Here is a 26,800-nt window from a genome sequence, read left to right on the forward strand (position 1 = left end):
TTCTCACGCATGCTCGCCTGACAGTGACAAAGGCTCCACAGAGACCACACCTCGCACAAAAGCCATCGCAGCTTTACACAAAAATGCTTCTGTGAGGACACCCGCCCAGCACTGTCTACTACTGGACTGCTGTCACCTTTGTATTGATCCCTGTAGCCGGGAGTAATTGTCTCAGCACAAGCATGCGATCTTCCTGTACTTTTTCTTTTAAACCTTTTGCCGTCCTTCACCTCCTGGAACATGCCCACTGCAATGCCCTGTTCACGAATAAACGGTTTTCTTTCAGACAGCCTGTCTCTGCTTATCATTTAGGCTGACAAGCTGAAGCCAGAAGTTTTCAATGACTTGAGCCAATTAATTCCCTTTGTTTTTTTAAGATACCTTTCTTTTTTTTTTTTCTGTTATTTACAACTGTAAGGATTCTAACTGATAAGCACATATGTGTATCATGTATACATGTTGATGTTGGTGATAGTATTATAAGCATGAAAGAGATATCTATAAACGTGATCATGGATTCTAAGTCGCACACTCCAAGGCGAGGTTCTCCCAGTCACGGGAAACACTGTGGCTGGCGCCGCCTCTCAGCTCCCACACCTCTCGTCTCTCGGCATCTCTCACCGTCGGCAGGTGCATGCGCTGCCCCTCACAGCACAAGACCCCCGGCTCCAGGCATTGCCATAGATCAGGAGAAATTACTGCATGATTCTTGCTCCTGGAAATAAGAGAACTGTGAGTGTAGGAAAGCTGAGCACGTCTGAAATGTCAAAAGCAAATTAACATAAAGTCAATACAGCATTTAGTGGATCTTAACTCTATCCGTCCCAAACTTTTTACTAACCTAATATTATCTGAGCCTGAAATGCTAATTCTGTCCCTTTTGTCTGAAATAAAGACTCATCACAGTCACTCAAAAAAAAAAAAAAAAAAACCCAACCCAGAATTCCTTTCACAAAAATTACACAAAATTGCAGCATTTCTCATAGTCTGTCAAAGATTTTGCTTAGGAAGAGAAAATCCGAGCTCCTGCTCCTTCTGTGGGAAATGGAGCTCATCCTCTGAGCAACACAGCAGACCTGTCCTCTTACGGAAGTGCAACGTTGATTTGAAACCCGGAGCCCTGTCCCGGCAAAGCTCGATCTGTGAGGACAGCGGCTTCCCCAGCTGCTCCCAGCGCGCGTCAGCCCCCTGCGTGACGGACAACGTCAGCGTCGTCTAATTTTGGAAAAATATTTACAGTGCCCCTTCTAATTGCCTTGGGACCTGGATTAAATTAGTTTTATTCCTGATCCAAAGTTCACATAAACACTAGAGAAAGAGAAAACAGACAATCGGTCCTTTGCTCACCTGGTGTGGTGAGAAGCGGCCTCTCCTCCCGGGTCCGCGGTGCCACCTCCATCCTTTGTGACCTCAGTCACTCACTCAACACTTACAGGACGTCGGCCTGGAGCCCACGTGCCGCAGACACGGTGGTGCATCCAAGGAGCACAGAAGCAAGCTGGGTAAAACCCTGCCCTGCAAGGGGTGACGGTGCCGTCGCGGCCCTACACGACCCTGCCCCATGGTCTGCGGCCTCACGTCCCTCAGGTTCTCACCGAAGCCTTCCCTGCCTGCCTTCTGCAAACCCTGGCCACCGCGCCTCCCTTCCCTGCCGTCTTCCCTCTGACTAACCACCATTAAATACACCACCCGTTTTTCTTACTTATTGTCTGCCACTCTCTCCACGTATAGATACAGCTGATCTCTTTTTTTAAAGATATGATTATTTTGAAAACATGGTTGTCCTGAGGATTAAATATTTTTAAGTGCCAAACACAATGCCTGGCACGTAGTAAGTCCTACTTCAAGTGTGTGTTAAATAAAAGAAATGGGATAATATTAACCTGATTAAAACAAAAAAAGATGAGAGGCCAGGGAGAAGCGAATAAAAGGTAGTTTTAATACAGGCCCGGAGAACACCCCCCCGCCCAGGCGAAGCCCATCACAGCAGCTCAGGGGCCCTGGCGCAGTGTCCGATGACGTGAGGGCCACATTCTGAGCATCCAGAAGGAAAGCGTGTCTTGCAGTTCCAGGACGCACCGTCTGAGGATGGCCCTTGGGGCCACGTTTAAATTTCTAAATACACATCAGTCACCTGCCCTGGCTGCCTCCTGATAAAAGGAATGAGAGGCCGAGATAAACCAGCCTGTGGCATCAAGTTTGCAAGGAATAGCGAGCAGGACGCATGCACAGACGGGACGGGGACAGCTGGTGGGCTGCTCTGGGAATGCCACCCGAATCCCCTCAGAGCACGAGGGGATGTCCTCCTCCAACGACAGGCTTGTTCCCACTCCAGGCCGCCAAGGGAGCAGCAGGTATTGGGACCATGTCCTGGGTCTCTGGCCACATGGAAGAGACCCCAACCCTGAGCTAGAGATGCCCCCGGCCACCGCCCAGCTCCCACTGAGATGAGCAGAGCTCCTGTCCCAGGGAGACCCCCACCCCAGGCAGGCGACAGGCTGAGAGCAAAACTCAAGCAAGAAAGTCTCCTGAATTGGTACCAGCTCCACGGCGCCTGCCTGGCCTTCTAAAGATGACGCAGAGCTTCCTAGCAAAGAAGAAACCTGCCAGCTCTGTCATAAAGACAAAGCAGCCGCCACGCGTGGGAGGACGCCTTCCCCTCCACGGGCTGCACGGCATCCCATTTCTACAGGAACTACAAAACTCCATTCATGGCATTAAAGGAAAAAAGCAAAACAACAAAAAGGCTTGCTGCTAACGCAAGAGTTATAAACAGGAGACTCAACTTTGGAGCGTTCAGAAAGCAGCGGTTTGTGAATTTCTCTTGTATTTTAAAACAGAATATTTCCAAAATTCGGCATCAGTGCTTGATCTTTTTAGGTGGAGGGTAAAAGACAGGACCGTCTTCACAGACCCGCAGGCCCTGGTCCTCGGCAGCCGCCCCCGCCAGCCAGGCCTCCCGCCTGGGGGGCGGCCGCGCGCCCGGCTCGGTGCAGTTGCGCAGCTGCTGGTCCTGCTTAGTGAGGCACAGCTCTATCTGCCCGATCGTCTGCACTGCCTCGCCCTGAAAGTGAAAAAATGAGAGACGTTTAGGATTCAGATCTTGAATTATCATCGAGGTTTTATGATCATGCAGTTTTAGAACTTGAATCTAACAAAAGCAGAGGCTCCAGCTCTAAGATTCCAGGCTCTGGGAACACACCCTCTTTGTTTACCAGAAGGGGCCGTGAACAGGGACAAGTGGCCCCAGGGGACTTGGCTGTGGGCAGTGGAGCTCCGCCTGAGGCTCGGGTCTCCCAGCCACCACCGGAGGCTCGTGAGGGGCCCTGATTTGATCTTAGGAAAGATGAGCAAGCAGTTTATGCTCCTGCACGAGACACAACCGCGCACACAGCGCGCAGACCAGGTATTAGGGGAAGAAGTGGCTTTTGCACGTAGACAGGTGCCTAGGACCCTACTGTCAAGAGAACATAAGTATCAGCTGATCAAAGATTACTTTGTCTATAAATTGGACAGATAACTGCAATTAAATTTATTAACCCAAGCAACATAAACACTTAGGAATTTTCTAACTTAGAAATGCTTAACTGTAGCAATACACATTCTCCCTTCTCCACTTTCTGTCTGGAACAGGCAGTCTTGTCAAGAATAAGCAAGAAAGCAAACCCTACCCTGCCTGGCATGGTGTCCAAGAACCAACCCCGTGCACGCATACAGCACATGCCTGTGTGCACACAGACACAGGTGTGCCTGTGCACACATGTATGCACATGCCGACACACACACGGACACACGTGAGCACACACACGCCCACGTGCACACGTGCGACTCTGCCCCAGGAACCTCACAGTGAAGACAAAGCTGTCAGGAAAGGACAACTTGTCTTCTTGACAAAGACGGGCAGGGCACAAAACGCCGCACATCTGACCTGTCTTGGCGGAAGGCACTGGAGTTTAGGCACCACTCCGTATACCCTGGTAAGCGCATCTTCAAAATCGCCAACCTGGCATCAAATAAAAATGTATTAGGAATGAAACTTCAACAGAATAAAATCTGACAGTCCTGGTCTACCCAGAACGCGTCGCCGCCGGCAGCAGAGACAGGACTCCGCGCGGCCGCAGAATGAACCGTGCACGGCAGGAGAGGACGCGCCAACTCGGGCTCATCCGGCAACCAGACCACGCGCTGCTCCCTCCCTCCCTCCTCCCGCTGCACCCTCTGCAGCCCAGCCCCCGTCCCCCCAGAACTCGTACCTACGTGCCACACGCCAGAGCCACCTTTGTCACCTGACTCCTATTTCATCCTTCTCTGCTCCCAAAGCTCTCAAGCCCTGCCCCCTCCAAACCTCTGTCCCCTCTCCCATCCCCATGGACACCACGTCCTGCTGCACAGAAGAGAGGCCGTGGGACACTCACCTCCCCACCCCACCCTGCAAACTCCGACCCGCTCCGCTCGGGAACCCTCCACCACCACCGTCCCCTGCTCTTACCTCCCGCAGCCAAACCTCCCAGGAGGACACTGCGTCCCCTCGGCCTCTGCCGCCCAGCTCTGCGGGTGCCACACCTGGCAGCGGCTCTAGAGGCTCCCTCTGCAGCTTCCAGGGCACCTGCTCCCAGACCTCCCCCCTTCCGGCTGGAATTCCTTCCCCACCTCGTCCTGTCTCCTCTTTCCCACAGGCTGAGTCCCCACTGCCTGACGTGGGAGCCCTTCTCTCCCACCGCAAGGTGTCCCTCGCCACCCAGGCCTGTCTTCCTGGACCTTGCAGAGACCTCAAATCAAACTGTGCAGGTTGGATCTGATCATCCTCCTCCGCCGAGTTCCCGATGCCAACAAATGTCACTCCATGGAGGTCAAGGGCAGGACCAGGCATGGCCTTCCCTCTGCCACCTGCCACCCCTACAGCCATGTGTAAGCTCTGCACACCGTCCCCTCCTCGCCAGCTGCACGGCCAACGGCCCAGGTCAACCCTCCCCGCGGGACCTCCTTGGAGGGTCTGGGTCTCTGTCTCCCCGCAGCACCAGGCAACCACAGGGGTGAAGCGCCGGGGTCCACGCTCCCACTTCGCTCCTTCCAGCCCTCCTGCTCCTGAGCTCCTGGAGAGGGGTTTGGTCTCCTGGCCCGCCCAGCTCCCCCTGCCCCCGACACTCCTCCCAGGGCCGGCACAAGCTCAGGCCTCCACTTCAACACCGAGTTTCCCAGGAAACCTCTGGGTTAGGCAGCTCTCCTGGGTGCTCCAGCGGCACTGATTTCCCCGGAAACAGATGAGTGCGCCGACCAGTGGCTGGCAGCTGGATGCAACAGCAGGAAATCTGATGATAAATCAAACTATAACACTTTCACAGGACAGGAGTCTGCCTGAGTTATCCGTCCATCGGGCTATTTCTGACCACGCGCACACAACACACAGAACGAGCTCGACAAACGTGTCGTCACGGTTGCTTCATCATCTTTGAGCTCTGGGCAGAAACGCAAAGCTCGTCCTCCGTGTCTGCATGTGCCTGAGCCCAGACGAGGACAGACAGGGCCCTGCAGACGCGCAGCTCACGGCTTCCCAGAAGGGGCTGGGAAGAGCAGCTGGTGGCTCCTCCCTCAAGGCCACTGTCCCTCCGCATCCAACTCCCCACAGAGGGAGAAAAAGAACTGGAAAACCGCCGCGCAGCTGAGCAGACGCCACTGGGAGCAAAGACACGGCTGCTGATTTATTTCACTAACTGTCAAGAGACCAAAATAACCGTTCAACGTCTAGCCACGACCCCAGACTGCAGCACTGCTAAAATCAGTGACTTTCAACCCTTCTGAAATCCACGCCCCATGACAAATACAAAAATCACCCCAAAGCATCTGATATGTCTCTCGCACAGAGGAGATGCCACTGCGGCAGCACAAGCAGGTGGGTGGCGCAGCCGTCTTTACGGAGCCGGCGACTCGCAGGCAAGCGCAGCTGTGTCTGTGCAGCCCTCCCAGCCAGTGGGCCTGGGCCGTGCTTAAGCTTCCGTGCTTGCATCATGCAGCTTTACCACGAAACAAGTCACAGTTCCCTCATGAAAACACAAGGAACGTGTGTTGTCCTCAAGCACAACATTACAGTACTAAAAAACCGAACGTGCTGGCTCCAGACGCACGTTCTCCTCGCCCACTGGCCCCCAGCACACACCGCTCCCCACGTGGCTGGGAACCTGAGCTTCAAAGCCAGTGGTGTGAGGAGCCGCCGGTTTGCAGCCAACGTGCACAGAGAACTGAAGCTCAAATACGCTCTGTTTAAAGCACAGACGCTGAGAAGCAGCAGGGCCGGTGCTGGGTCCCTCCACAGCCCGGCCGTTGCTCACAGGAGGAAATGGCACTCCTGCAGGTCCCCAGGAGACACACACCAGGCAAGAAGCAAAAGCAAGACTCACCTGGTAGTAATTGATAGACGGTGTTATCCCCAACTTTAGGAGCACACTAAAATTTAAATTAAAAAAAAATTAGCTGTATAATGAAAGTCCACTTTCCTGTATTGTTCTTTTCAAACACATAGTTCATAATAAAAATTAAGACACTCTTGGCCAGGTGCGGTGGCTCACGCCTGTAATCCTAGCACTCTGGGAGGCCGAGGTGGGAGGATTGTTTGGGCTCAGGAGTTTGAGACCAGCCTGAGCAAGAGCAAGACCCTGTCTCTACTAAAAATAGAAAGAAATTAGCTGGACAACTAAAAATATATAGAAAAAATTAGCCGGGCATGGTGGCGCATGCCTGTAGTCCCAGCTACTCGGGAGGCTGAGGTAGAAGGATCGCTTGAGTCCAGGAGTTTGAGGTTGCTGTGAGCTAGGCTGACAGCACTCTAGCCTAGGCGACAGAGTGAGACTCTATCTCAAAAAAAAAAAAAAAAAAAAAAAGACACTCTTAAAGGAAAGTACTTTTTCCCTATTACTTTAGGCAATGTATCTTCTAACAAGGACAGGACAGCAAACTAACAGCTCCCAGGCCCCCACTCTACCCTCTTCCTCAGCGCACACTAACTGCTCTGGGCAGCTTCCCAGGGTCCTCGAGCCGAACCCTTCTCAACACGGATTCCAGCTACCACTACCAACCACAGCTGCACACACAGCACACCTATCTGCCACACTTGTTGTAAAAGATGTTAGCAATTGATTTAGGATCCTAAGCTTACCCTAGAAAACTGCATTTGGTCAAATCTTTAAACACAGTCATGTCCCATATAACAATATCTGGTCAACAATGAACTGCAGGTACAACCGTGGTCTCGTGGTCTCCTAAGATGATACTGTAGCTCTACTGTGTCTATGTTTAGATACACAGTACTTACCGCTGTGTGCCAGCTGCCTGCAGCGCTCAGCGCAGGGATGTGTGCAGGTTTGCAGCCCTGGAGCGACAGGCTGCACGTACAGCCCAGGTGCGTAGCAGGCTGCACCGTCTAGGTTTGTGCAAATGCACTATGTGATGTTCGAACGAAGAAATCGCCTAATGACACATCTCAGAATGTATCCCTGTCCTTAAGTGTCACGTGACTGCACATTAAATACCTGTAGCCTTGAATCATTTCCTAAAGCACTGCTACAGAGAATCCCATCGAGTAGGAACTTACTTATTAAATTATGGAGGTACAATGTAAAATTCTCAGCTTAATTGTTCTGAAAGACGACCCTGTAGTCTCCCATCAAGCCTTTCCGGATTATTCTAGATTGTGACCACACAGAGACCCAGGCTGCCTCTCTGGGTACTAACTTGTCATCAGACAGTCTCTGCTGCAGAGCTCCTGGAACGACCAGGAAAGAGGTAGCCAGGGGGCCCGTGAGCCCCCGACGTCACCAAATCCGCGTGAACATGCCCTTGCGCTGTCACTGTGGGGTAAACAACAGATTTCGAAGACTTTGCGGCAAAAGAGAATGTAAACAATCTCAATGATTTTTTATATTTATTATAAGTTGCAATGATGGTATTTTGGAGCTAAGGTACAGTAAATGTAATTGTACCTTTTTGTTGTTGTTGTTCTTTTTAATTTCACTACTACGAAAGTAAAAAGTCTCTGTGGCTCACATTATATTTCTACCGGGCAGTGCCCTGCCGACCCAGGTGACTAAGGAAATGAGGCAGAGAGGGAGACCTGGGCAAATCTGCACGCAGCCCAGAACACGGTGCATCGCGGTCCCCACTAGTTAAGAGCAGTTTGGCATGGCCCCCTGGGTCTCTATCTGTGGGAACCTGAGAACTTTGCTTCAGGACATTTTACAGTTTTTCAGGTTTGCAGCCTTCACGTTAGAAAGCGAATAAAAAATTACAGTTGACAATAATTTGACAGGTTGACCTATGAGCAAAAGATATGTTAGGAATAGTATATAAAGAAAAACGAGTGGTCTTATTTTAAATTTTGACTTCTTAATTTCAATTTTAGGAGTGCTAAGGATTTTAGACTTTCCTTGGGGAAAGTGCGAAAGAACCTAACTTTTCTATAATTGTTCTTTTCAGTTCTTAGCAAACACACCGTGCCAGCAGCGCTGCTCCCTCAGCAGGTCCTCAGGGGATGCCTGCAGAAGGAAGGGAGGAGCAGGGCTCGGCCCCCGAGGGCAGGGCAGCACCAGTCTCGCTGACCCCACAGGGACTCCAGGGCTGCCCGTGCTACCTGAGTGTGTACACCTGCCTCAGTCCGTTCAGTGTTGCCATAAAGGAACACCCCAGGCTGGGTAGTTTGTAAAGAAAGGAGCTTTATCTGGCTCGAGGGTCCGCAGGTATAAGCGGCTGCCGAGGCATCTGCTCGGCCCTGGGGGGGCTCTGGGGCTGCAGCGCCTCGGGCGGGAGGCAGATGGGGCCAGAGCTGCAGAGATCACACGGCGAGAGGCGGGCCAGGCTCCTTCCAACAACCAGCTCTCGTGGGAGCTAATAACTACCCCAAGGACGGCCCCAAGCCACGCACGAGGGGTCCAGATCTGCCCCCATGAGCCAGACACTCCCATGAGGCCCCACGCCCAACACCGGGCATCAATTTCAACACGAACTTTGCTGTAGACAAACCATATCCAACCGTAGCAGTAAAGCTACTGAGTTCCAAAAAGTATAAATAGGAGCTACTTAATAAATATGTATTAGGTAAAGAGATAAATTATTTAGATAATGTATTTTAAAAACTTTTCAGCAGTAGCCACTTCTCCTTTCTCTGTTTGATTAAATAAACCCGGTGGCAGAATTAGCGAAAACTCACACTGCTAGTGGTTTGAGGCAGGATTGGACCCCGAGATCCATATTTGGAAACAGAGGGCATCTTCCCTGTCTCTCCAAAGGGGTCCTGCTCTGTCATCTTATTAATTGCACCTCTCCTGCGCCCCAAGACCCACCACATCCTCCCAGTTAATCCTTTTGACTTCGGAAGTGCTTATAATCCACACTTTTTAGGTGCGGAAATGTCTCCTGAAGTATTGCTCTTACTACAAGAAAACACTGCTTCCTCTACGAAAAGTCTACAGATTCTACAGATCAAATCATATATACTATACGTATACAAACTATGTACAAATCATATAGGATCTGCGACACGCTACTGCTGACGTAACCTTCTTAGCGTATGTACTTAGTAATGAGGAATTCATGCCAGAAGAGACTCAGGATTGAGAGTGACCCAGTCATTTCCTTTACAGCATGGAAATAAGACCAAATTGTCCAACTAGCTTGTGTCAGAACCACAGCTCACAAGCTGCAAGCTCTGAAATGGTGATTTAGAAAATTTACTTGCAGGCTACTTTTTGACTTATAATCGTGACATCCCCAAAGACCCTGTCCCCTCCTGCCTGTGACCCAGCTGATCCAAACCCCGGCTGTCAGACCCCCTTTGATCAGAATGACACGGGAGACCATCCGTGGGAGATGCTCCTGTGTGCGGAGGCGGCAGAGCACGAGACTAGGGAACCGACCGCGGTTTATTCATCTTTTAAGCAGATCTGACTCACACAGCTTAAATACGGTTGACTAGCAAAGGCTCCTGGCGTTGTTCTGATTTGCAGCGGAATTGCTGAGACAAGCTGTATAATTTACAGGCAGCAAGGAAAAGGCTGCTCCATCTTCTGTCATGTTTTTTACAACTACTTCACTGGTTTATTGCAACCCTGCAGTGAAGGTCAAGGGGAAACAGAAACGTCGGGAGAGGGGAAGGCGAGGGCTCGCCCGAGCGCCCTGGGGGGCCAGACCCTGCCAGGCAGGGGGCTGTGCCCTGGCCCTTGTTTCACGGGCTTACTGGGTGAGTGGTGACAACGTGCTCCCCAGCCCTGGAACCGAGGCGAGGGCAGGCAGGGGCAAGCTCACGTGGGTTGAGCAAGTTCTAGGGCTTAAAGGATCCTTGCCCAGCACCTCCTTCCTGTGTCTTCCAGGAGCTCTGCAGCAAAGATCCAAAGACTTAAACTGTCTGTGAATGCAACATGCTTTGTCAGGAATCATGGCTAAAAAGGGGACGCCCTTGCCGGCGTCGCCACCTGCCCCAGGGCCAGAACACTGTCTGACGTCAAGTTAGTACCCAGAGAAGCAGCCTAAGTCTTTGCATCCACTGTGTGGTCATAATCCGGAATGGTCCAGAAAGGTGCAGTGGGCCTAGAGCATTCTCAGGAGTGATTCCGTGAGCTGCATTCCAAGGCGCCCAGCACCTGTGACAGGGCTGTCTGGGTGGGCAGCGTGGCGGACACTCGTCCCCCTCAATCCAGCCCTCGGGCTCGAGAGAGAGCAGGCTCCGGGCAGCTCGGGACAGAGGGCCTGCCGGGGGCGCACGCACCTGCTGAGGTCCAGCTTTTGGTACAAAGCCAGACTCTTGCCGAAGTACTTCCTCTGGGAGTTGAGAGCCTCCACCTGCGCCGCACAGGTCCCGTGCTTATCCCATTCGTGCTTCCTGTGAGGATTCAAAAAACAAGCCTCCAGTTAGAAGTAATGAAACCAATTCACAGTAAAACATTTTCAAACGTGTTTTCTCTTAGCACAGACTAGTCACATGTAGTAGGCCTGTCATTTCTTTTACAAAGTGGGAAGGATAAAATTCCTTACTTGCAGCAGGCAATTATGCTGCCTACGATTAGATAATCAGCTCCAATTCATTCTACAGTTACAGCTCGCTCAGTGAACAACAGAGCAGAGCCGAGAAGAAAGAAAACGCCACCGTTCCGAGACCCACTGACTCACGAACCAACGCGTGGTCTCCCGCAGGAGCTGGTGAGTCACAGCCAGGGACTTTCACGGTGGCACAACCGTCATTCCTAAGCAACTAGCCAGGACAAGGGGGACATCTGGCTACTGAGAAATGCCTCGGGCCCACTCCCCGTTTCAGCTGCCACAAGCACCACGGTGCACACGTCCTTTTCACCGGTGACGATGATGACACTAAACAGCCTCACCAGAGGTCTGCACAGGAACAGCAATTTGTATTCCAGAAACACGTGGGCACTGATCATCCCCTACATTTTATTGCAGATTAAAGTTTTACAAAAATCTTTCACATTCTTCACCTGGTCCTCCCAACACTGCAGGTGAGAATATTATCCCTAGCTTAGAAATGGGGAAACTGAGGCTCACGAGGGCCAGGTGCCTGGCAGAAGGTCACGCAGCCAGGGCGTCACAGAGCCTGCCCTGGAACCCACTCTCGGTCCCAAGGCCAGGGCCCTCCCCATCCCACCGCACCCCCATCCCACCAACTGCCAGACAGGACATGTCCAGGGTGGCAGGACTTGTCACTCGACGCCAACCGCTGCTGGCATGGACAAAACGGGCATCAGGTCTCCTCACGTATCAATTCATGAAGTTCTAATAAATAACATTCATGCACCGTTTATAAAGCACTCATATGCAGTCTCTCAGAAATGAAATCTAAATGTGCGTTAATTCACTGGCAAAACCTATCCACGATACCCGTTTTAAATAACCACAATGGATACAAGTCTCTCAGACTAAGAAATCTGTAAATTGAACACAGGAAGGATACAGGTGGATGAATAACTACATTTCTTCATCTAGAATAGTTCCCAGAGTGAATTATTTGATTTTTAAACTAATTGAATTATAACCTGAATTATAGGTGATTTAGTTTCTATAAAATAGGAATGATTCTGGAACCTCCTCCTCAGAGTTATTATGAAGAGTAGTGAGCAGAAACATGCAAAGCACTTGTACACAAGCAAAAATAGTTCTTAGCTAACAATATCCAGTAAATGTCAATTATTATTTCTAGAGCAAGCTTAACTCAATAGATGTTGGAGATCAGAATATATTAAAGTATTGATATTAATGTATTATAGTTCAAAACATTTAATCACACATCATTTGGAAATGGTCATTTTTTATTTACCATCAAAAGTGTCAGTTACCCATCTGAAGTGACTTGGTGTGTCGCCCCCATACTTGGAGATGCCCCGGCTGCCCACCGAGCAGGGCGGGTGCGGAGCAGGCATCGGGGTCGCCACCTCACCCGTGAGGGGCAGCGGCGTTCCACAGTGAGGCTGCGTCACCAAAATGAGCAGGACCCAAATCTGGCTCTTTTTCTTATAAGAATCAAAAACCCCCACTTTGCAAAGGGCTGTGTGTGTAATATTTTTCAAAATGGCTAATCTTAGGGAATTATCTTGAGCGCCAAATAATACCAAGACACTCTGCTTTGCATATTTGCTTCTATTTGAGATTAGAGAAAAAAGTTCTCGGACAGAGCCTCCCCTTCCCAGTGGCAGGAGCTGTGACAGTGACGTCCAAGGACCCCGTGGGGAGCGCTATAGGTGCCCTGAACAATGAAGACACAGCTTGGTGACTGTGGGGTGACTGGTGACAGCCCAGACAGGACCTGTGGGAGCTGCCATTTGGCACTTGAGCGCTCAAAAGTGTGTTAATTAGTGTGTGAGATTTATCTTTTTCATTTAGAACAAAAAAGTTTTTTAAGTACATAATTCAACTAGTCAACCCGAAAAATTTAGGTAAATCATTTTGCCTTTATTAGAGCACAAAAATGAATGTACACTTTTCCCACAGCTTTGATTAAATGTCGAAGATTCAGCCTACCGAAGGCCTTTATATGTTTGCTGATTTCTTTTAAGCCATTTGGCTAAAATCTGATTGACCTCATTCTAGAACATTGTAACAACTGGAAAAATTATACTTCATACACTTAGTTACCCTAGAATCACCATTTAAGGTACACTGTGAAATGATACCTAAATGTTTTTTCCTGTTTTCCTCAACTCATCGTGGCCATTATGTTTTGCATACAGGCTGTGCAGAGCAAGTGCTTCCGAACTGAACCATTCACCACCCCAATTTCATTAAGAGCAGTTCTCTTTATTGAAGAGGGATTTCAGTTTACAAACCAGGGTCAGTGAATCCTAAAACCACTTCCTTCCCACAGATCCTCTAGGGAAATGTCACACTGGACACTGATGAACCAGGAAGAGGGACATAGTTTTTATTCCACTTTGTTTTAGAAAGCTTTTTTCTAAACTTAACTTTTAATTTTCCTAAAAATTGTACACAAAAAAATATTTCTAGATAAATTAGCCTTTTGGGGAAAAGTCTGATTAGTTGTAATCTCAATCATAAATTGCCACATTGGAGTTAGATGGAGAAAATAAAGAAGAACCTTCAGTTAACAAAATGTAAATAAAAGGAATATCAGTTTTACCAGGATTTTAAAAGCTGCCTGGAATTAAACCCAGCATTTTGCCCAGGCTCGGCTCCTGCTACACTCCAGGTGTTTCACTGCGAGAGCCGGAGGACTCGGGAGTCTCACCTTCTCTTCCTCCGAAGTCACAGGAAGGACATTATTACCTGAAGGGGTGTTGTCTTTTTTCTTAATATACTTCAAGACAGCAGCACAGTTTCCGTAAGGAATATTCCCTTCTGTCTGATTTGGACTAATTCTTAGATATGCAAGAATTTGACTTTGTTAAACCTCAGTAGAGAAAATTTTTAAAGCAAAGTAATAAATGAAACAGCATATAGATCATAAAACAGGTTTCTCCAATGGATAAAAAGGCCCTCATTTTTTTTTTATCCATTGGAGAAAGGCACCAAAATGGCATAACAGCATCATGTCTAGATAAAAAGCTGCTCAAACTGCTCAGCCTCAGGTTCTCCGTGTGTCATCTCAGAACATGCCCAGGGCACCCCCACCTGTCTCGGGACTCGGGGTGGCTGTCGGGCGCTCACACTTACCAGAACTGGCTGCGATTAGGCGACGGATGAATTATGTCAGGCCAGTAGGTCTTCATTTCTGGCAAAAGATCCTACGTATAATTAAAAAAAAAAAAAAAAAGTCTATGCAGGGCCTAATAAACTCAAAACAAAACCTGGAAGGCAAATTTGATAAACTTACACATTTAAAGAATTGAGCTCTGCTAATTCATAACATTAGGAGAGTAAAATGATTTTCTGCTTACTGTACACGAAGTATTTAAGATACAGCTAAAAGTGAAATTAGGCCAGGTGCGGTGGCTCATGCCTGTAATTCCAACACTTTGGGAGGCCAAGGTGGGAGGATTGCCTGAGGCTAGGAATTCGAGACCAGCCTGGCAACATAACATGGTGAGACCCTGTCTTTACAAAAACCAAAAGTGGTGGTGTGTGCCCGTAGTCCCCGCTACTCAGGACGATGAGGCAGAAGGATCACTTGAGTCTAGGAGTTCAAGGTTATAGTGAGCTATGATCTCACCACTGCACTCCACCCTGGGTGACAGAGCAAGACTCTGCCTCTAAAAAATAAAAAAGTGAAATCTGGGCAATCATAAAATTGCATGTGAAGATACACGCTCTCACAGTGAATGGATAAACTACAGACAGTGGCTAACAGCGACAAAAACCAACGAGCTGTCGAGGAGAAGGAAACCCATTGCTAAGGAAAAGAAACCAGTCTGAAAAGGCCACATACTGCACGATTCCAACCGTATGCCGTCTCGGAAAAGGCAAAATCTTAAGAGATGGCAATGAGATGAGTGGTTCAGGGGCAATGACATGAGTGGTTCCGTGGTTCGGGGCTCAGGGGAGGCGGGAACAAGCGGGGTGCGGGTTGGGGCAGGGGAGCTCCTCTGCTTGACACTGAGGGACGCCTGTCTTTGTGCGCTTGTCAGACCCACAATCTACACAGGAGCAAACCCTAGCATGAACGATAAATTTTAGTTAACAATAAAATATCAGTATTGGTTCATCAATTGTAACAAACATATCGCACTATCGGAAGATGTCAATGATATGGCAAACTTGGGGGAAAACGAGGGGAACTATCTGTAATTTCCATACAATTTTTCTGTAAACCTAAAACCACCCTAAAAATAACACTATTAAACAAATACAAGCTCTCCTTGCCCCAGAGAAGAGCCTGCTGGAGCAGGTGGCCTGTGCCCTCTCACGCGGTAAGGATGGTCACACCAAATCCAAAGGGACCCACGTTCAGTTTCCAACGTCTACACACCCACTAGACCAAAAAGATTCAACCCCACCAGCCCGTCAATAACTCAGCCCCTTGCCCAGTGGAGTGAGCACAGCTCCCTCCTCTTCCTCCTGCCCCCAGGCAGCCGTCCACCCCACCGTCCCCATGCACCCACCCACCTTACCTGCTGCCCACCATGCTCCAGCTCCGGACCCCCTGGGGAAGACCTAGGGGATGGTGTAATTCACAGCACAAACTAGGCCACTTTTGCTTGGGAAATGCTTAGTTGAACATCGCGCTACACAAGGGACCCGGGACTGTTCCGAAGCAGTGGCTTAGGTCACCACGGACCCGTGACCCGCCAGTGGCTCCATCTCAGCCTTCCTTTCATGGACGCTCTGGGGTATCCAACACCACTGGTGCCTCGTCCTCAAGCCCTCTCGCTCTTGGGTTTCCTCCTTTGCTGTGTTTTCACACGCTCCTTCCCTACCCGCTGTGAACCCCGGGGCTCTGACAGCCCTGCCCGGCCACCCAGGCCCACACTTACACCTGCCCCCCTGCCCCATCCCCGCCCCTGCCAACCCCGCCCCTCCACCCATGCCCACACCTGCACCTGAGAGCCCCGCCCCTCCACCTGCAGCTTCCATTGTGACCTTCACGCTCCCAGCTCACCTCTTCTGACATCACCACTTGGATGTTTCAAGGGGACTTCAGACTCAGCATGTCCCCCAGAGCCCAGCCCCGGCCAGTGTCCCCTGTGTCTGGGAAAGGGACTGACTGCCCTGACCACCACCCGGCCATGGCTCAACCTGTCCCCCTGGCTTCCTCCCAGTGTCTCCAGAGCTCTGTACTTTCTGCCTCGGGGCCTTTGCACAGGCTGCTTCCTCGGCCTTCCTGGCCCTTCACCTAATTAGTCAGATTCTAGCTCAACCTCCTCCTCCCCAGGAGCTAGCACAGGCCCACCCCTTCCAAGCTGTACCTGTTCTTTCCACTCCGGGCACCCAGCACAGTTTGTAATCCTGTACATGGAACAACTTTGGTAGCACCCAGCTCCCCGACTGTAAGCAAGGGGTCCAGAGGCCACCCCTCCCAGGCTCTGCAGCCGCCTGCAGGCACTCAGTACGCCACAATCCACCTTCCCGTCCACGGGACCCTAGGCGGGCAGGACCAGAGGTGTCTGGGGCAGGGGAAGCGAGTCCCTGAGGAGGACAGCGTGTGTGGGAAACATGGGACACCACCAGGCTTCGGGGCATGCGTGGTAACTCAGAGGGTCCCCAGGCCTCTCAGGCCTCCAGGCTCAGACCACTGAACGTCCTAATTCCACCTGGATTAGAACCTGTAATGCATTTGGGACTGATGACCTCATCTTTTTGGGGAACGTACATTCCTGGGAAGGACCCACAAATCCAGCAAGTCCTCTGATTCTGCCTCATGTTTTCAGGGAGGCCCCAGTGACCCCCTGCACCCTCGACCCGCTCCTGACACGTGACTGATCATGCACAGGAACTGCTGCACCCCCAGGGAAAGAAGCGTGTGTGTGTGTGTGTGTGTGTGTGTGTGTAGGTTCCAAATCCACGGGAGGTAGGAGTATCTCAAAAAGCACTTCTAATTACACTCGAAATTCCAGTCCCACCGTTTATTCTTTAGTAAGAGCTTTTGTACTAGAAAGGTTCCTCCCTGCCCAGAAACCCAGCCCCCCTCGGCCAGAACGACAGCCCCAGGTGCCTGCTCTCCCGGCCACAGCTGTGTAGAGCTGCCACCCCACGCTGACCGATTCACGCTCTCAGCCGTCCTGCCCAGGAGTCCTGGGGCACTGAGGACCGACCAGGCCCGCAGGCGAGCATAGGGTCTGGCAGCCAGGGCAGGCTTTGCCCCCGTCTGAGCCACTCACACGGTGGTTTGGGCCTGGGGCAGAGGAGGGGTAAGGTCAGCTTCATTTAATTTGTGGGGTTGCTCTAGATATCAGTAATTACTAAAACAGTGCCAGGGGCTCAATCCTGATGAATACATTCATGACCCTGTAATTTAGTTTTACTTTAATTAATTTGGTTTTTTTTTTTTTTTTTAGAGAAGGAGGTCTTTCTCTGTTGCCCAGGCTAGAGTGCAGTGGTGTGATCACAGCTCACTGCAGCCTGGAACTCCTGGGCTCAGGGGATCCTCTCGCCTCAGCCTCCGGAGTAGCTGGGACCATAGGCACGCACCACCGCGCCTGGCTAATTTTTAAATTTTTTTGTAGAGATGGGGTCTCACTATATTGTCCAGGATGGTCTTCAACTCCTGGCCTCAAGCGATCCTCCCAAAGTGCTGGTGTGAGCCACCACGAGTCTGGCCATGGCCCTGTAATTTTAAACACGACTTGGAAGGTATACTTGTGAAGAAAAGAGTTAATCTAGTTCAACATCCTGCAGTAGAAATATAATTAAAAGTCAATACCTTAATCTCTTCTAAATTAAAATGCCACGATCGATTACATTCTTCAGTTTTATCAGGCCTTGAAATTCAAATGTAAAAAATAAAATAAGCAATATTAGTCTTGACTGGTATGACTTCCCCACGACATTAGAAAACACTTTCATTAAAGTCTTCAAGGAATAAAAAGAGAAATCCTGACGGGGCGTCCCTTACCCACATGGGCAGTTTGAGAGAGAACGCTCGGGGACAAGCAGTCACGGTCCGAGTTTCTTCTGAAGAGGAAAGAAGCTGTGCCCACAGTGTCCAAGAGCAACGCGACACTGATGGCTCTCAGTAAGCGAAGCCAAATACACGGCCTCGTCTCGGGAGCTTCAAGGTCGGCCCTGGCCGGGGCTGGAACGGGGCTCAGCAGTTGCCCTGCTCGGCGATGCTGAGACTTCCGACCCCTGACCCCCGACCCCTCCACGCACGCAGCGCGACAGCAGCAGGTCTGCAGCTCTCTCAGTGTGAGGAGGACACAACAGGGTGACATACACAACTAACACGCTCAGAGAGTGCCTGGCACATCACAGGGGATCAGCTGTGACTTTTATTTTACTCTTGTAGTACCAGACACACTAGCACTCTCTATTCTTGAACTCCAACTCTGTGCTCACGTCTGATTCTGGACACACCAACCCTTGCTCCTTAGATGCTGCTCAGAGCAGGAGGTCACCAACCTGCTTCCCGAGAACCAGCCACCCCAGAGCCTCAAAAGGGCAGGAGAGACAGCGTGTCTTCAGTGTCAACAGGCTGGCCCAGCAATCTAAAACCAGCACCATTTCACCCCAGAGGATGAGAGGAAGCAGCATTGCAAACGTTCCTTCCAGCCTCAGGAAGGAAGCACCATTCTGAGCAGAGACACAGACACCACACATGCAGACAAGAGGAGAAGGCATTGAGCAAAGTCCAAGAAAGCTGGAAGCCCCAGAACAGAAGTGTCATGTCGCCCCAGAGCCTGGGGAGAAACTGAAACCAGAAGTGCCCAGGTCCTGGTGGGTTTCTGCCCACCCCTGCCCCTCAGGAGCACGTAAGTGCCAGTTAAAGCCAGACTGGCCCTTCTCCTCTCACCAGGGCAGTGCACAGCTTAACATCACAAGTACGTGCACAAATAAAGAATGAACTAAATAAAATGCAGGCAAAACCAGAAAAATGAATGTTTGTGAAGTGTGAATAATATAGATACACACTATTTATTTTCATATATTGATTTATAATAGACCCCAAAAGAAAAACAAAATGAGAAAATTAAAATTTAGTGATCCTAAAATGTACCCAGGATATCCAAACACATGTTTAAACTAACTTGTTACTATTCTATAAAAACAGATCTAAACAACAAGAAAATTAGGGTTATTTAAAAAAAAGACTAAAAGCATTTTTAAGTAAGGATTTGCTCTACTGAATAAATTAACAAAAATAACAAGTATAAAGATAAAGACTAGGCTCAAGCCAGAGCTCAAGCCAGCCAGCTGCTGCTGACCACTGGATTAAGCTCTAACCGCGTTAGATACTCGCCACAGCCCGTGTATGGTCCAGTAGTGTGGGGGGTCTCTGCAGTCATTTTGCACCTCCTGGGGAGAGAGGACGCAAAGGAATAGTTGGTTCGCTGTTTATTAAGACACAGTTAGCAACCCTGCTTCTTTCAACACACGTCAACATCACACGGGCACTGCACTAACACAAAATCAATACAGCGTTCATTTACAATAAATTCGTTCCAGTAGCAATCCATGAGAAACCATGCTGGCCTTCTAGGTCCTTAGGTGGGGCCTTTTAACTGAATCCAAGTTTTACAGATCAAACCCTTTTATTAAAAGGGTGCAGCAGAGAAAGATGAAGCTTTTCTTGCCTCCTTTGGAGCTTAACAAAGAACCACCTTGAAATCAGAAGGCCACAGGTTCCTCACCCCATCTAAGCCAATCCTCAAACAATTTAATTAACAGAAATAAACAGCTATTTTTGTTCTTTTTATGTGCTCACAAATTAAGCCAATCTGATGGAAATCCTCCTATTGCCCAAAAATAATTTGATTACCATATAATTTAAAGTAAATGTTTAAGAACAAAAGGCTCACGATCCCTGCTAAACTAAAGCTTGCTCTGGTACTAAGTCTAAATCCATTAGCAAAATAAGTATGGCAAATTTGGAGCCAAAAAAATAACAAGTAAGATCAGTAATACATCCTTAATCTCAATAATAAAAATAAAATCAGAGAAATAAGTCTCAGTATAACACTTTTTAAGGACCTCCAAATTTCTGAGCTAAAACTGAGATTTTCCACAATAAACAATCAAGAAATACTTTTGGACTGTCAGGCTGCAGGAGACAAGACCCCTGCCCAGCCGCTGCTGTGAATAGCAAATACGTAGAAGCTGGAACCCAGGGAGGAGCGGGCAGCATCGCGCTGTCCTGCCCAGCCCTTGCCGCTGAATCCCTTGTGCAGAGGCAGCTTCTCTCCACGGCTGGGCTGGTGCAGGTGAGAGGCGCCTGCTCCAGAACCACCCAGCGGCAAAGCGCAGGACCAGGTGATAGTGGTCTAACTTCACCTCCGCCTACACCCCAATCCCATCCCTAAGGAAACCCGTCCAAAGCGGGCTCGTGTCCTGCGGGTATGTGGCCGATGAGCAAAGCCAGACCCACGCGGGCGGCCTGCACACGCCAGCACCGGCACCTGGGGTGGGAACCGGCAGCACTCCTCGGCCCCAAGGTGGCCGCTGAGGGGCTGTGCCAGGCGCCGAGGACCTGGTGGAGACGAGGACAGACCCAGCACCTGTAACGGGCACATCTCTTCAGAGGGAGGGGCCCAGGGACAGCCTCTGCTGCCCAGGAGGAGCCTGGGCCAGACAGCAGAGCCCCTTATCACAGCCACCCAGTTTGAAATAAATTCCCTAACAAGGACATTTTGCTAGTCATTGATTTGATTTAACCTCATTTCTAAAGCCTCAGGGCAGGAAAGCATGCGTGCTTAACATCTAGCACACAGGGACACTCCCGCATTGCGCCGTAAACGCCTCCCTCACCCAGAGCTGCCCGTCTCAGGCCCAGAAGGCAGATCCTCTAGTGCTCTAGTTTCGAGCCCTTCCTCCACACCCGGGTCCCTCAGCAGGAACCAAGGCCTATCTCTAGTAGCCCCTCACCACCAGCAGTGGGAGTGCCGCCGAGATCCCCAGCAAACTAAAACCCCCCACTGCCCCACCCCAAAGCAAAGGAACAGAACGGCAGACGTAGAGCCTGCAAAACCGAACGCAGAGGGTTCCAGCGTAGTAAGAAAGGCTTGTTACAAATGAGTGTCCAGATCAAAGGTATAACTTGGTGAGGATAAGTGAAATTTCATTTTCATTTAACAGAAAAATGAATCAGTGAGGAAGTAGAAGAGCGTATCATACTGGTCAGTGCTACAGGAAAAAAAGCCTGAGTGTCCTTAAAGTGCAGGAACAATCCAACCGTACAGCGATTACTGGCTACTTCCATCTTGCAGTAATTAAAAGTCCTCAAAACTTAAAACCCTGAAGCCCGGATTTCAGAAAGTGTCAGTAAAGTTAGGACTAGCTCAGCCATATGATGAAACACTTTAGGTCAATTGTGCAATGAATTTGCAAACAGCCGGCCCTGCGGAAGGAGGCTGAGGCAGGGCTCCCGGCTGATGGTGCTCCAGGGGGAAAAGCCCAGGCACTGACACCCTAAAAGGACAGGGGCACAGAGCAAGACAGAGCCACAGACAGAGAGAGGCCAACCCAGCGGGGAGGAGGGTGTCATCGGTGCCAAGCAGAGCGAAGGAGGCAAGGGATGCTCTGCAGCTCCTTTCCGCTCACGGAAGACTTTTTTATGATTATTTTCCTTAGAAACAGGGTCTCACTATGTTGTTCAGGCTGGACTGGAACTCCTAGGCCCAAGCAATCCTCCTGCCTCCGCCTCCCAAGTAGCTGGCACTAGAGGTGCACACCACGTGCCCGGCTGACATTCCAATAAGACTTCAATAACAGAGGGAAGGGACAAGCTGAAGCCTGTTGTGGATTGAACTGTGTCCCCTCAAAAGATACATCCACGTCCTAATCCCCATAACTGTGAATGGGACCTCACTTGGAAATATGGTCGTTACTGATGTGATCAAGTGAAGATGAGGTCATGCTGGATTAGGGTGGGCCCTAAATCCAGTCACGGTGTCCTGGTAAGAAGTGTCAGAGAGACACAAAGTGGAGAACGCCAGGTGAGGGAGGCGGCTGAGGTTGGGGTGAAGCCTCTGCAAGCCTGGGAGTGCCAAGGATTGCTGGTCTCCACTGGAAGTTGGGGTGAAGCCTCTGCAAGCCTGGGAGTGCCAAGGATTGCTGGTCTCCACTGGAAGTTGGGGTGAAGCCTCTGCAAGCCTGGGAGTGCCAAAGATTGCTGGTCTCCACTGGAAGTTGGGGTGAAGCCTCTGCAAGCCTAGGAGTGCCAAGGATTGCTGGTCTCCACTGGAAGCTAAGAGAGAAGCAGCACAGAACAAACTCTCCTTCAGAACCCTCCAGAAGAAATCACCCCTGCTGATGCCTTTCAGGCTTCCAGCAGGCAGAACTGTGAGCGAATACGTTTCTGATGCTCTAAGCCACCCCATTTGGGGTGTCACTGTGGCCCTAGGACACTGGCACATGGCCCTCCTGTAGGCACAGCTCCGGCCTCCACCACAGGCAGAACAAGGACGCTGGCGGTCCCGTCAGCCAGTGGCACCCGAGGTGGGCACACAGACATGCAAACCAACTCTACTCGGGGATTCACTGGCTCCAAGCGGCCAGTTAAGGCAGAAGAACTCACCTCGCACACTGTCTCAGGCCAGTGCTGAACCAGAATTAGTTTTTTCCACTCATGGGTGCCACTGTTAAAAAGACAAGGAATTTAATTTTCAAGAACTTTTTTAAAGTTATAGAATAAGTTAATTAATTCATCCTTCCATCCGTCCATCCATTCAACATGGAGCACCTGGGAGGCACTCCCACAGTCAAAGCCCCTGCCACGGGAAGGGCACACTCCATCGAGGAAGGCTGTGGACCCCACAGCGACAAACACACACACGGTGTCCCACAGCGTCAAGTGGCCAGGCACAGAAACACCAGAGCACGAGGACAGGCAAGGCGTGGGTGCAGAGGGGATGCAGCAGGGAGGCCTCCCTGGCGGGGAGTCATGGAGCCAAAGCGTGTTCTCCTAGGGACGCCCCACAGAAACACGGACCCGGGACCCTTTAACTGCATTTGTGAAACCCAAGGGGCCCTGAACACTGGGAAGTTTTTGTCATTCATTTAGCAACAAAACATGAGCTGAACTAGCACAAGGCTGTTTATTGTCACTACACCACTCAGTGCTTAGATTCACTTGCTTCTATGCAGAATTAGTGTCCTTCAATTGTAGGGTGCTACTTCAGAAGCCACTAGGACTGTTACCTAGAGCGCGGTATGTGCACCACACTGCATCACGCTACCTACAACACATACATATGTGCGGCACTGTACCCCAAATCTGAAATCTGAAACTCATCTGAATGTAAGACTTCACAGAAGGGACTGCGGGGCTGCAGTTTGTCCACTCAGAACTCTAGGAGGCCACTAGCCACACGTGCAAGGCTTAACATACAAGGAGATTAAAGCAGAAAGTGCAGGTGGCTAAAACACTCCGTAAATGGAAAAAGTCAGCAGCAACACAGGAATATATTAATAACTCAAGCTGACGCTTAATTCAGGATAAATTCAATTTTAAAAGGAAAGATTCAAAGTAAACTAGATCAAGCTGTTACACATTAGCTTTTGTAACAATTGAATGTATAGAATTCACAATTAAGATGCTATGAAAACTTCGTTGTAAGTCTGAACTAATGACTCAAGCTCTCCATACAAAGGAAAAACAGAGATGACCTGCAGCATGAGAATCAGAGCTTGGAGAAGCACTGGAGGCTTTTTTCCCCACTAGGCGGAAAACCCTTATTTTACACAGGTGGAAACAGGATGGAAGGCTAAGCAACGTCCAGGAAGACTAGACTATCAACCACCAAGCTCAGCACACCTGAAACAAAATCTCCATCTACCATCCAAGCAAAAGAGTGATGTGAGGGTAAGAGAACATCCCCACCCTCCCCTACCCGACCGAGCACGAAGCAACGGGGAGGCTAAAGCCAAAGATGCACCAAGCAGAGGAGAAACTAAAAATCGTCATGTTTTCAAACCCAGTAAGGACTTGGGAAAATGCCTGCTGACCTGCGAAGCCCTCAGGGTCTGAATCAACTGTGTTTCCCCAAACACGGCTGCTCACAGGGGTTTTCCTATTGTATCGGAGCATGAATGATGGGGACCTGGGGGTAACACACGCTACAGCCTAGTCTTTAGCTAATGCTCATGGAGTACTGTTGGCCAGGCACCACTCCGAGCACAGTCTGTACCTTAACTGATTTCTCCTGACACCAACTCTGTGAGGCAGATGTCATTATTTCTATTAATCCTTCACAGACGTGCAAACCACAGCACAGACAGCTCCAAGGTCCCACACCCTAAGATAAACCGGCAGCTGCCCCTCAACCTGCACAGCCTACACCTCTCCAGCGGTCTCGCCTCATGGCCAATAAATAGGTAAATGAACGTAGCTTTTTCAGAAAACTCACTTTCTGGGAACACTGAAATAATATTACCTCTTAAAGTATAAGACAAAATACCAATGGTACTTAATTAAAAAGTAAAACCCACCTACTATGTAAGTATGAAATCCTTCTTTAACCTGATCATTACCCAAATGGAAGAAAAAAATTAAAATTTGGTATTCGAATCCCACGTCCTCAACAGAATTAAGGTTGGAATTCTCGGCAACACTGCCTGCTCCCACCAAGCACATGCCTGGGCGGGGGCGACGGAAAGAAGGAAAAAGAGGAAGAGGAGGGCGGGGAGAGTCAGGGACACGGAGGGAGTAGCTGAAAAAGAGGAAGCACAGCCACCCAAATGCTGCTGAGACTCAAAATAAACGCTCCCTCCACAGCCTCCGGGAGAACGTCCAGAGCAGGAACCCTGCTCCGCGGGCCTGGGCCCTGCTGCGCCCCGCCCAGGCTGGTGCCGTCCGCAAGCGCCCGTCTCGGGCTGCAGCCCGGAGCTCAGGGGGTGTGCACGGCCCCGCGCCTCCGCTCCTTCCCTAGGCCCCCCCAGGTGTGCTCGGCCCCGCCCCGCCACTCCTTTCTGGGGCCCCCCACCCCCGGCTGTGCTCGGCCCCGCCCCACCGCTTCTTTCCGGAGTCCCCCCAGGTGTGCACGGCCCCACCCCACCGCTCCTAACCGGGGTCCCCTCGGCTGTGCCCGGCCCGAACGCTGCACCACCCCCGCAGAAACCTGGGCGTGCTCACACCTGCCTCTGGCTTTAACTCACCTTAAGAGCTTATCTGCAGCGCACAGGCAACCGAGGGCCAGGCAGAGGCAGCCCAGCAGGGCGCCGCGCACGGCCACCGGCCCCATGGCTCTAGCCCTGCGGGGAGGAGACACCGCCGTCGGCCCCGGCCAGAGCACAGCCTCGCCCGCCGCGTCCTGCCGAGCCCCCGAGCCCCCGAGCCCGCGCCCCGCGCGACCCGCTGCTCGGCAGCCCGCGGCCCAGGCCAGTGCGTTTCCGCCCGGCCGGGGGCGCCGGGAGGACTAGCCCGGTCGGGGACACGCCCCCGACGTGGCGGACACGCCTCTCTGCATGAAGACACGCCCCCGACGTGGCGGACACGCCTCTCTGAATGAAGACACGCCCCCGAGCCGGCGGACACGCCCCCGAGCCGGCGGACACGCCTCTCTGAATGAAGACACGCCCCCGAGCCGGCGGACACGCCCCCGAGCCGGCGGACACGCCCCCGCCCCGCTGGCCCGAGAGGACCGGCTGGAGCCCGCTGCTCCGAAGACCTGCGAGCGTGTCGGCCAGGCCCGGCTCGGTTCCGAGACCGCACGGGCCACCCCACTCTATTCGACGCCGTGTGTGCCGCTCGCCCACTCCCGGATCTGACCGGCCCGGGCCACCGCCTGCGGGGGGATATTGGTGTCAGCGCCCCCGCCCGCCGGGACGACCGCCCGGCACTGACCCGGCCCCCGCCTGGTGCCTCGCGCCGCAGCCCGCGGTCCTCCCTCCCGCGCCGACACCGCACCCCCAGCGCCACCCTCCGCGGCCCCAGGGCGGGCTCGGAGTCAGGGGGGCTCTGGTGGGGCACCCCCCTGGACGCACTTTTGGGGTCTCGCCAAGGATTTTCAGTGAGCCCCGAAATTCCTAGCGTGGCCCAGCCCTGGGCCTCACCTCCTCCTCTCAGGGGCCAGGGCTCGGGGCAGGTGTCAGCCCCCCGCTTGGCTCCTCGCTGCGTGGCGCTGGCCCTCTGGGTTCCGCAAAGGTGCCCCACCTGCCACAGGGCTGCTGCACACACCACTTTCTCCCCCCACACACCTAGTCCACAGCCATTCGCATTTACATTTTGGGTAAAACTGCTGCTTCCTCAGGGTCCTCAGCCACCCGTGACTGTCTCAGCACCAGGTGGGCCTGTGACCCGCTCTCCGAGGTGGGCGCGGCGCCAGTTCACCACTGTTTGAAATCGACCCTCTGATGCCAGGCCAGGGCCCTGCCAGTTCTGACCACCGCTGAGTCCCCACTGCCCAGTGCAGTGGAGGGCACACAGTGGGCACTCCATAAAACGCCACCTGTGCCATGGAGGGCCTGGCTGGGTCGCCTGCCCGCTCCCTGCGTCCTCTGTAGGCCTGGCCTCTGCCCGCTCCGCTCCCGTGTCTCCAGAGACTGGGGCCCTCTGTGGCTCCTTGATCCTTTCTCTAAATAACACAGGCACACCCGGCACTTCTGTCCCCTCCTTCTCTTTTCTTTTCAGCTGAAAATATCCACTTTTAAAAACAAAAATACTTCCTAGAATCTTACTTTGCCCTTAAACCACAGTGCCATCTGTTTCAATATCTCCTCCTCCAGGAGGCCTGTTTTGGCCACTACCAAACAAGCAAATCTGGAC

At 51.4% G+C, this 26,800-nt stretch overlaps 1 protein-coding gene across 1 annotated transcript; it reads right to left on the reverse strand.

Annotated features, from left to right (window-relative positions):
* Window positions 1–1,932: 1,932 nt before the first annotated feature.
* RNASET2 (ribonuclease T2) lies at window positions 1,933–25,422 on the reverse strand. Its single transcript, XM_069487785.1, has 9 exons — window positions 25,192–25,422; window positions 22,613–22,673; window positions 19,340–19,395; window positions 17,804–17,861; window positions 14,161–14,231; window positions 10,751–10,864; window positions 6,396–6,441; window positions 3,929–4,003; window positions 1,933–3,064 (listed from the first exon to the last, which is right to left on the reverse strand). Exons 1-9 carry the CDS (start codon window positions 25,275–25,277, stop codon window positions 2,861–2,863), a joined length of 771 nt encoding a protein of 256 aa, XP_069343886.1. The 5' UTR covers window positions 25,278–25,422; the 3' UTR covers window positions 1,933–2,860.
* Between the last annotated feature and the right edge of the window lie 1,378 nt (window positions 25,423–26,800).

Source organism: Eulemur rufifrons, chromosome 15 (genome assembly GCF_041146395.1).
Source record: "Eulemur rufifrons isolate Redbay chromosome 15, OSU_ERuf_1, whole genome shotgun sequence".
NCBI classification, from domain to species: Eukaryota; Metazoa; Chordata; class Mammalia; order Primates; family Lemuridae; genus Eulemur; species Eulemur rufifrons.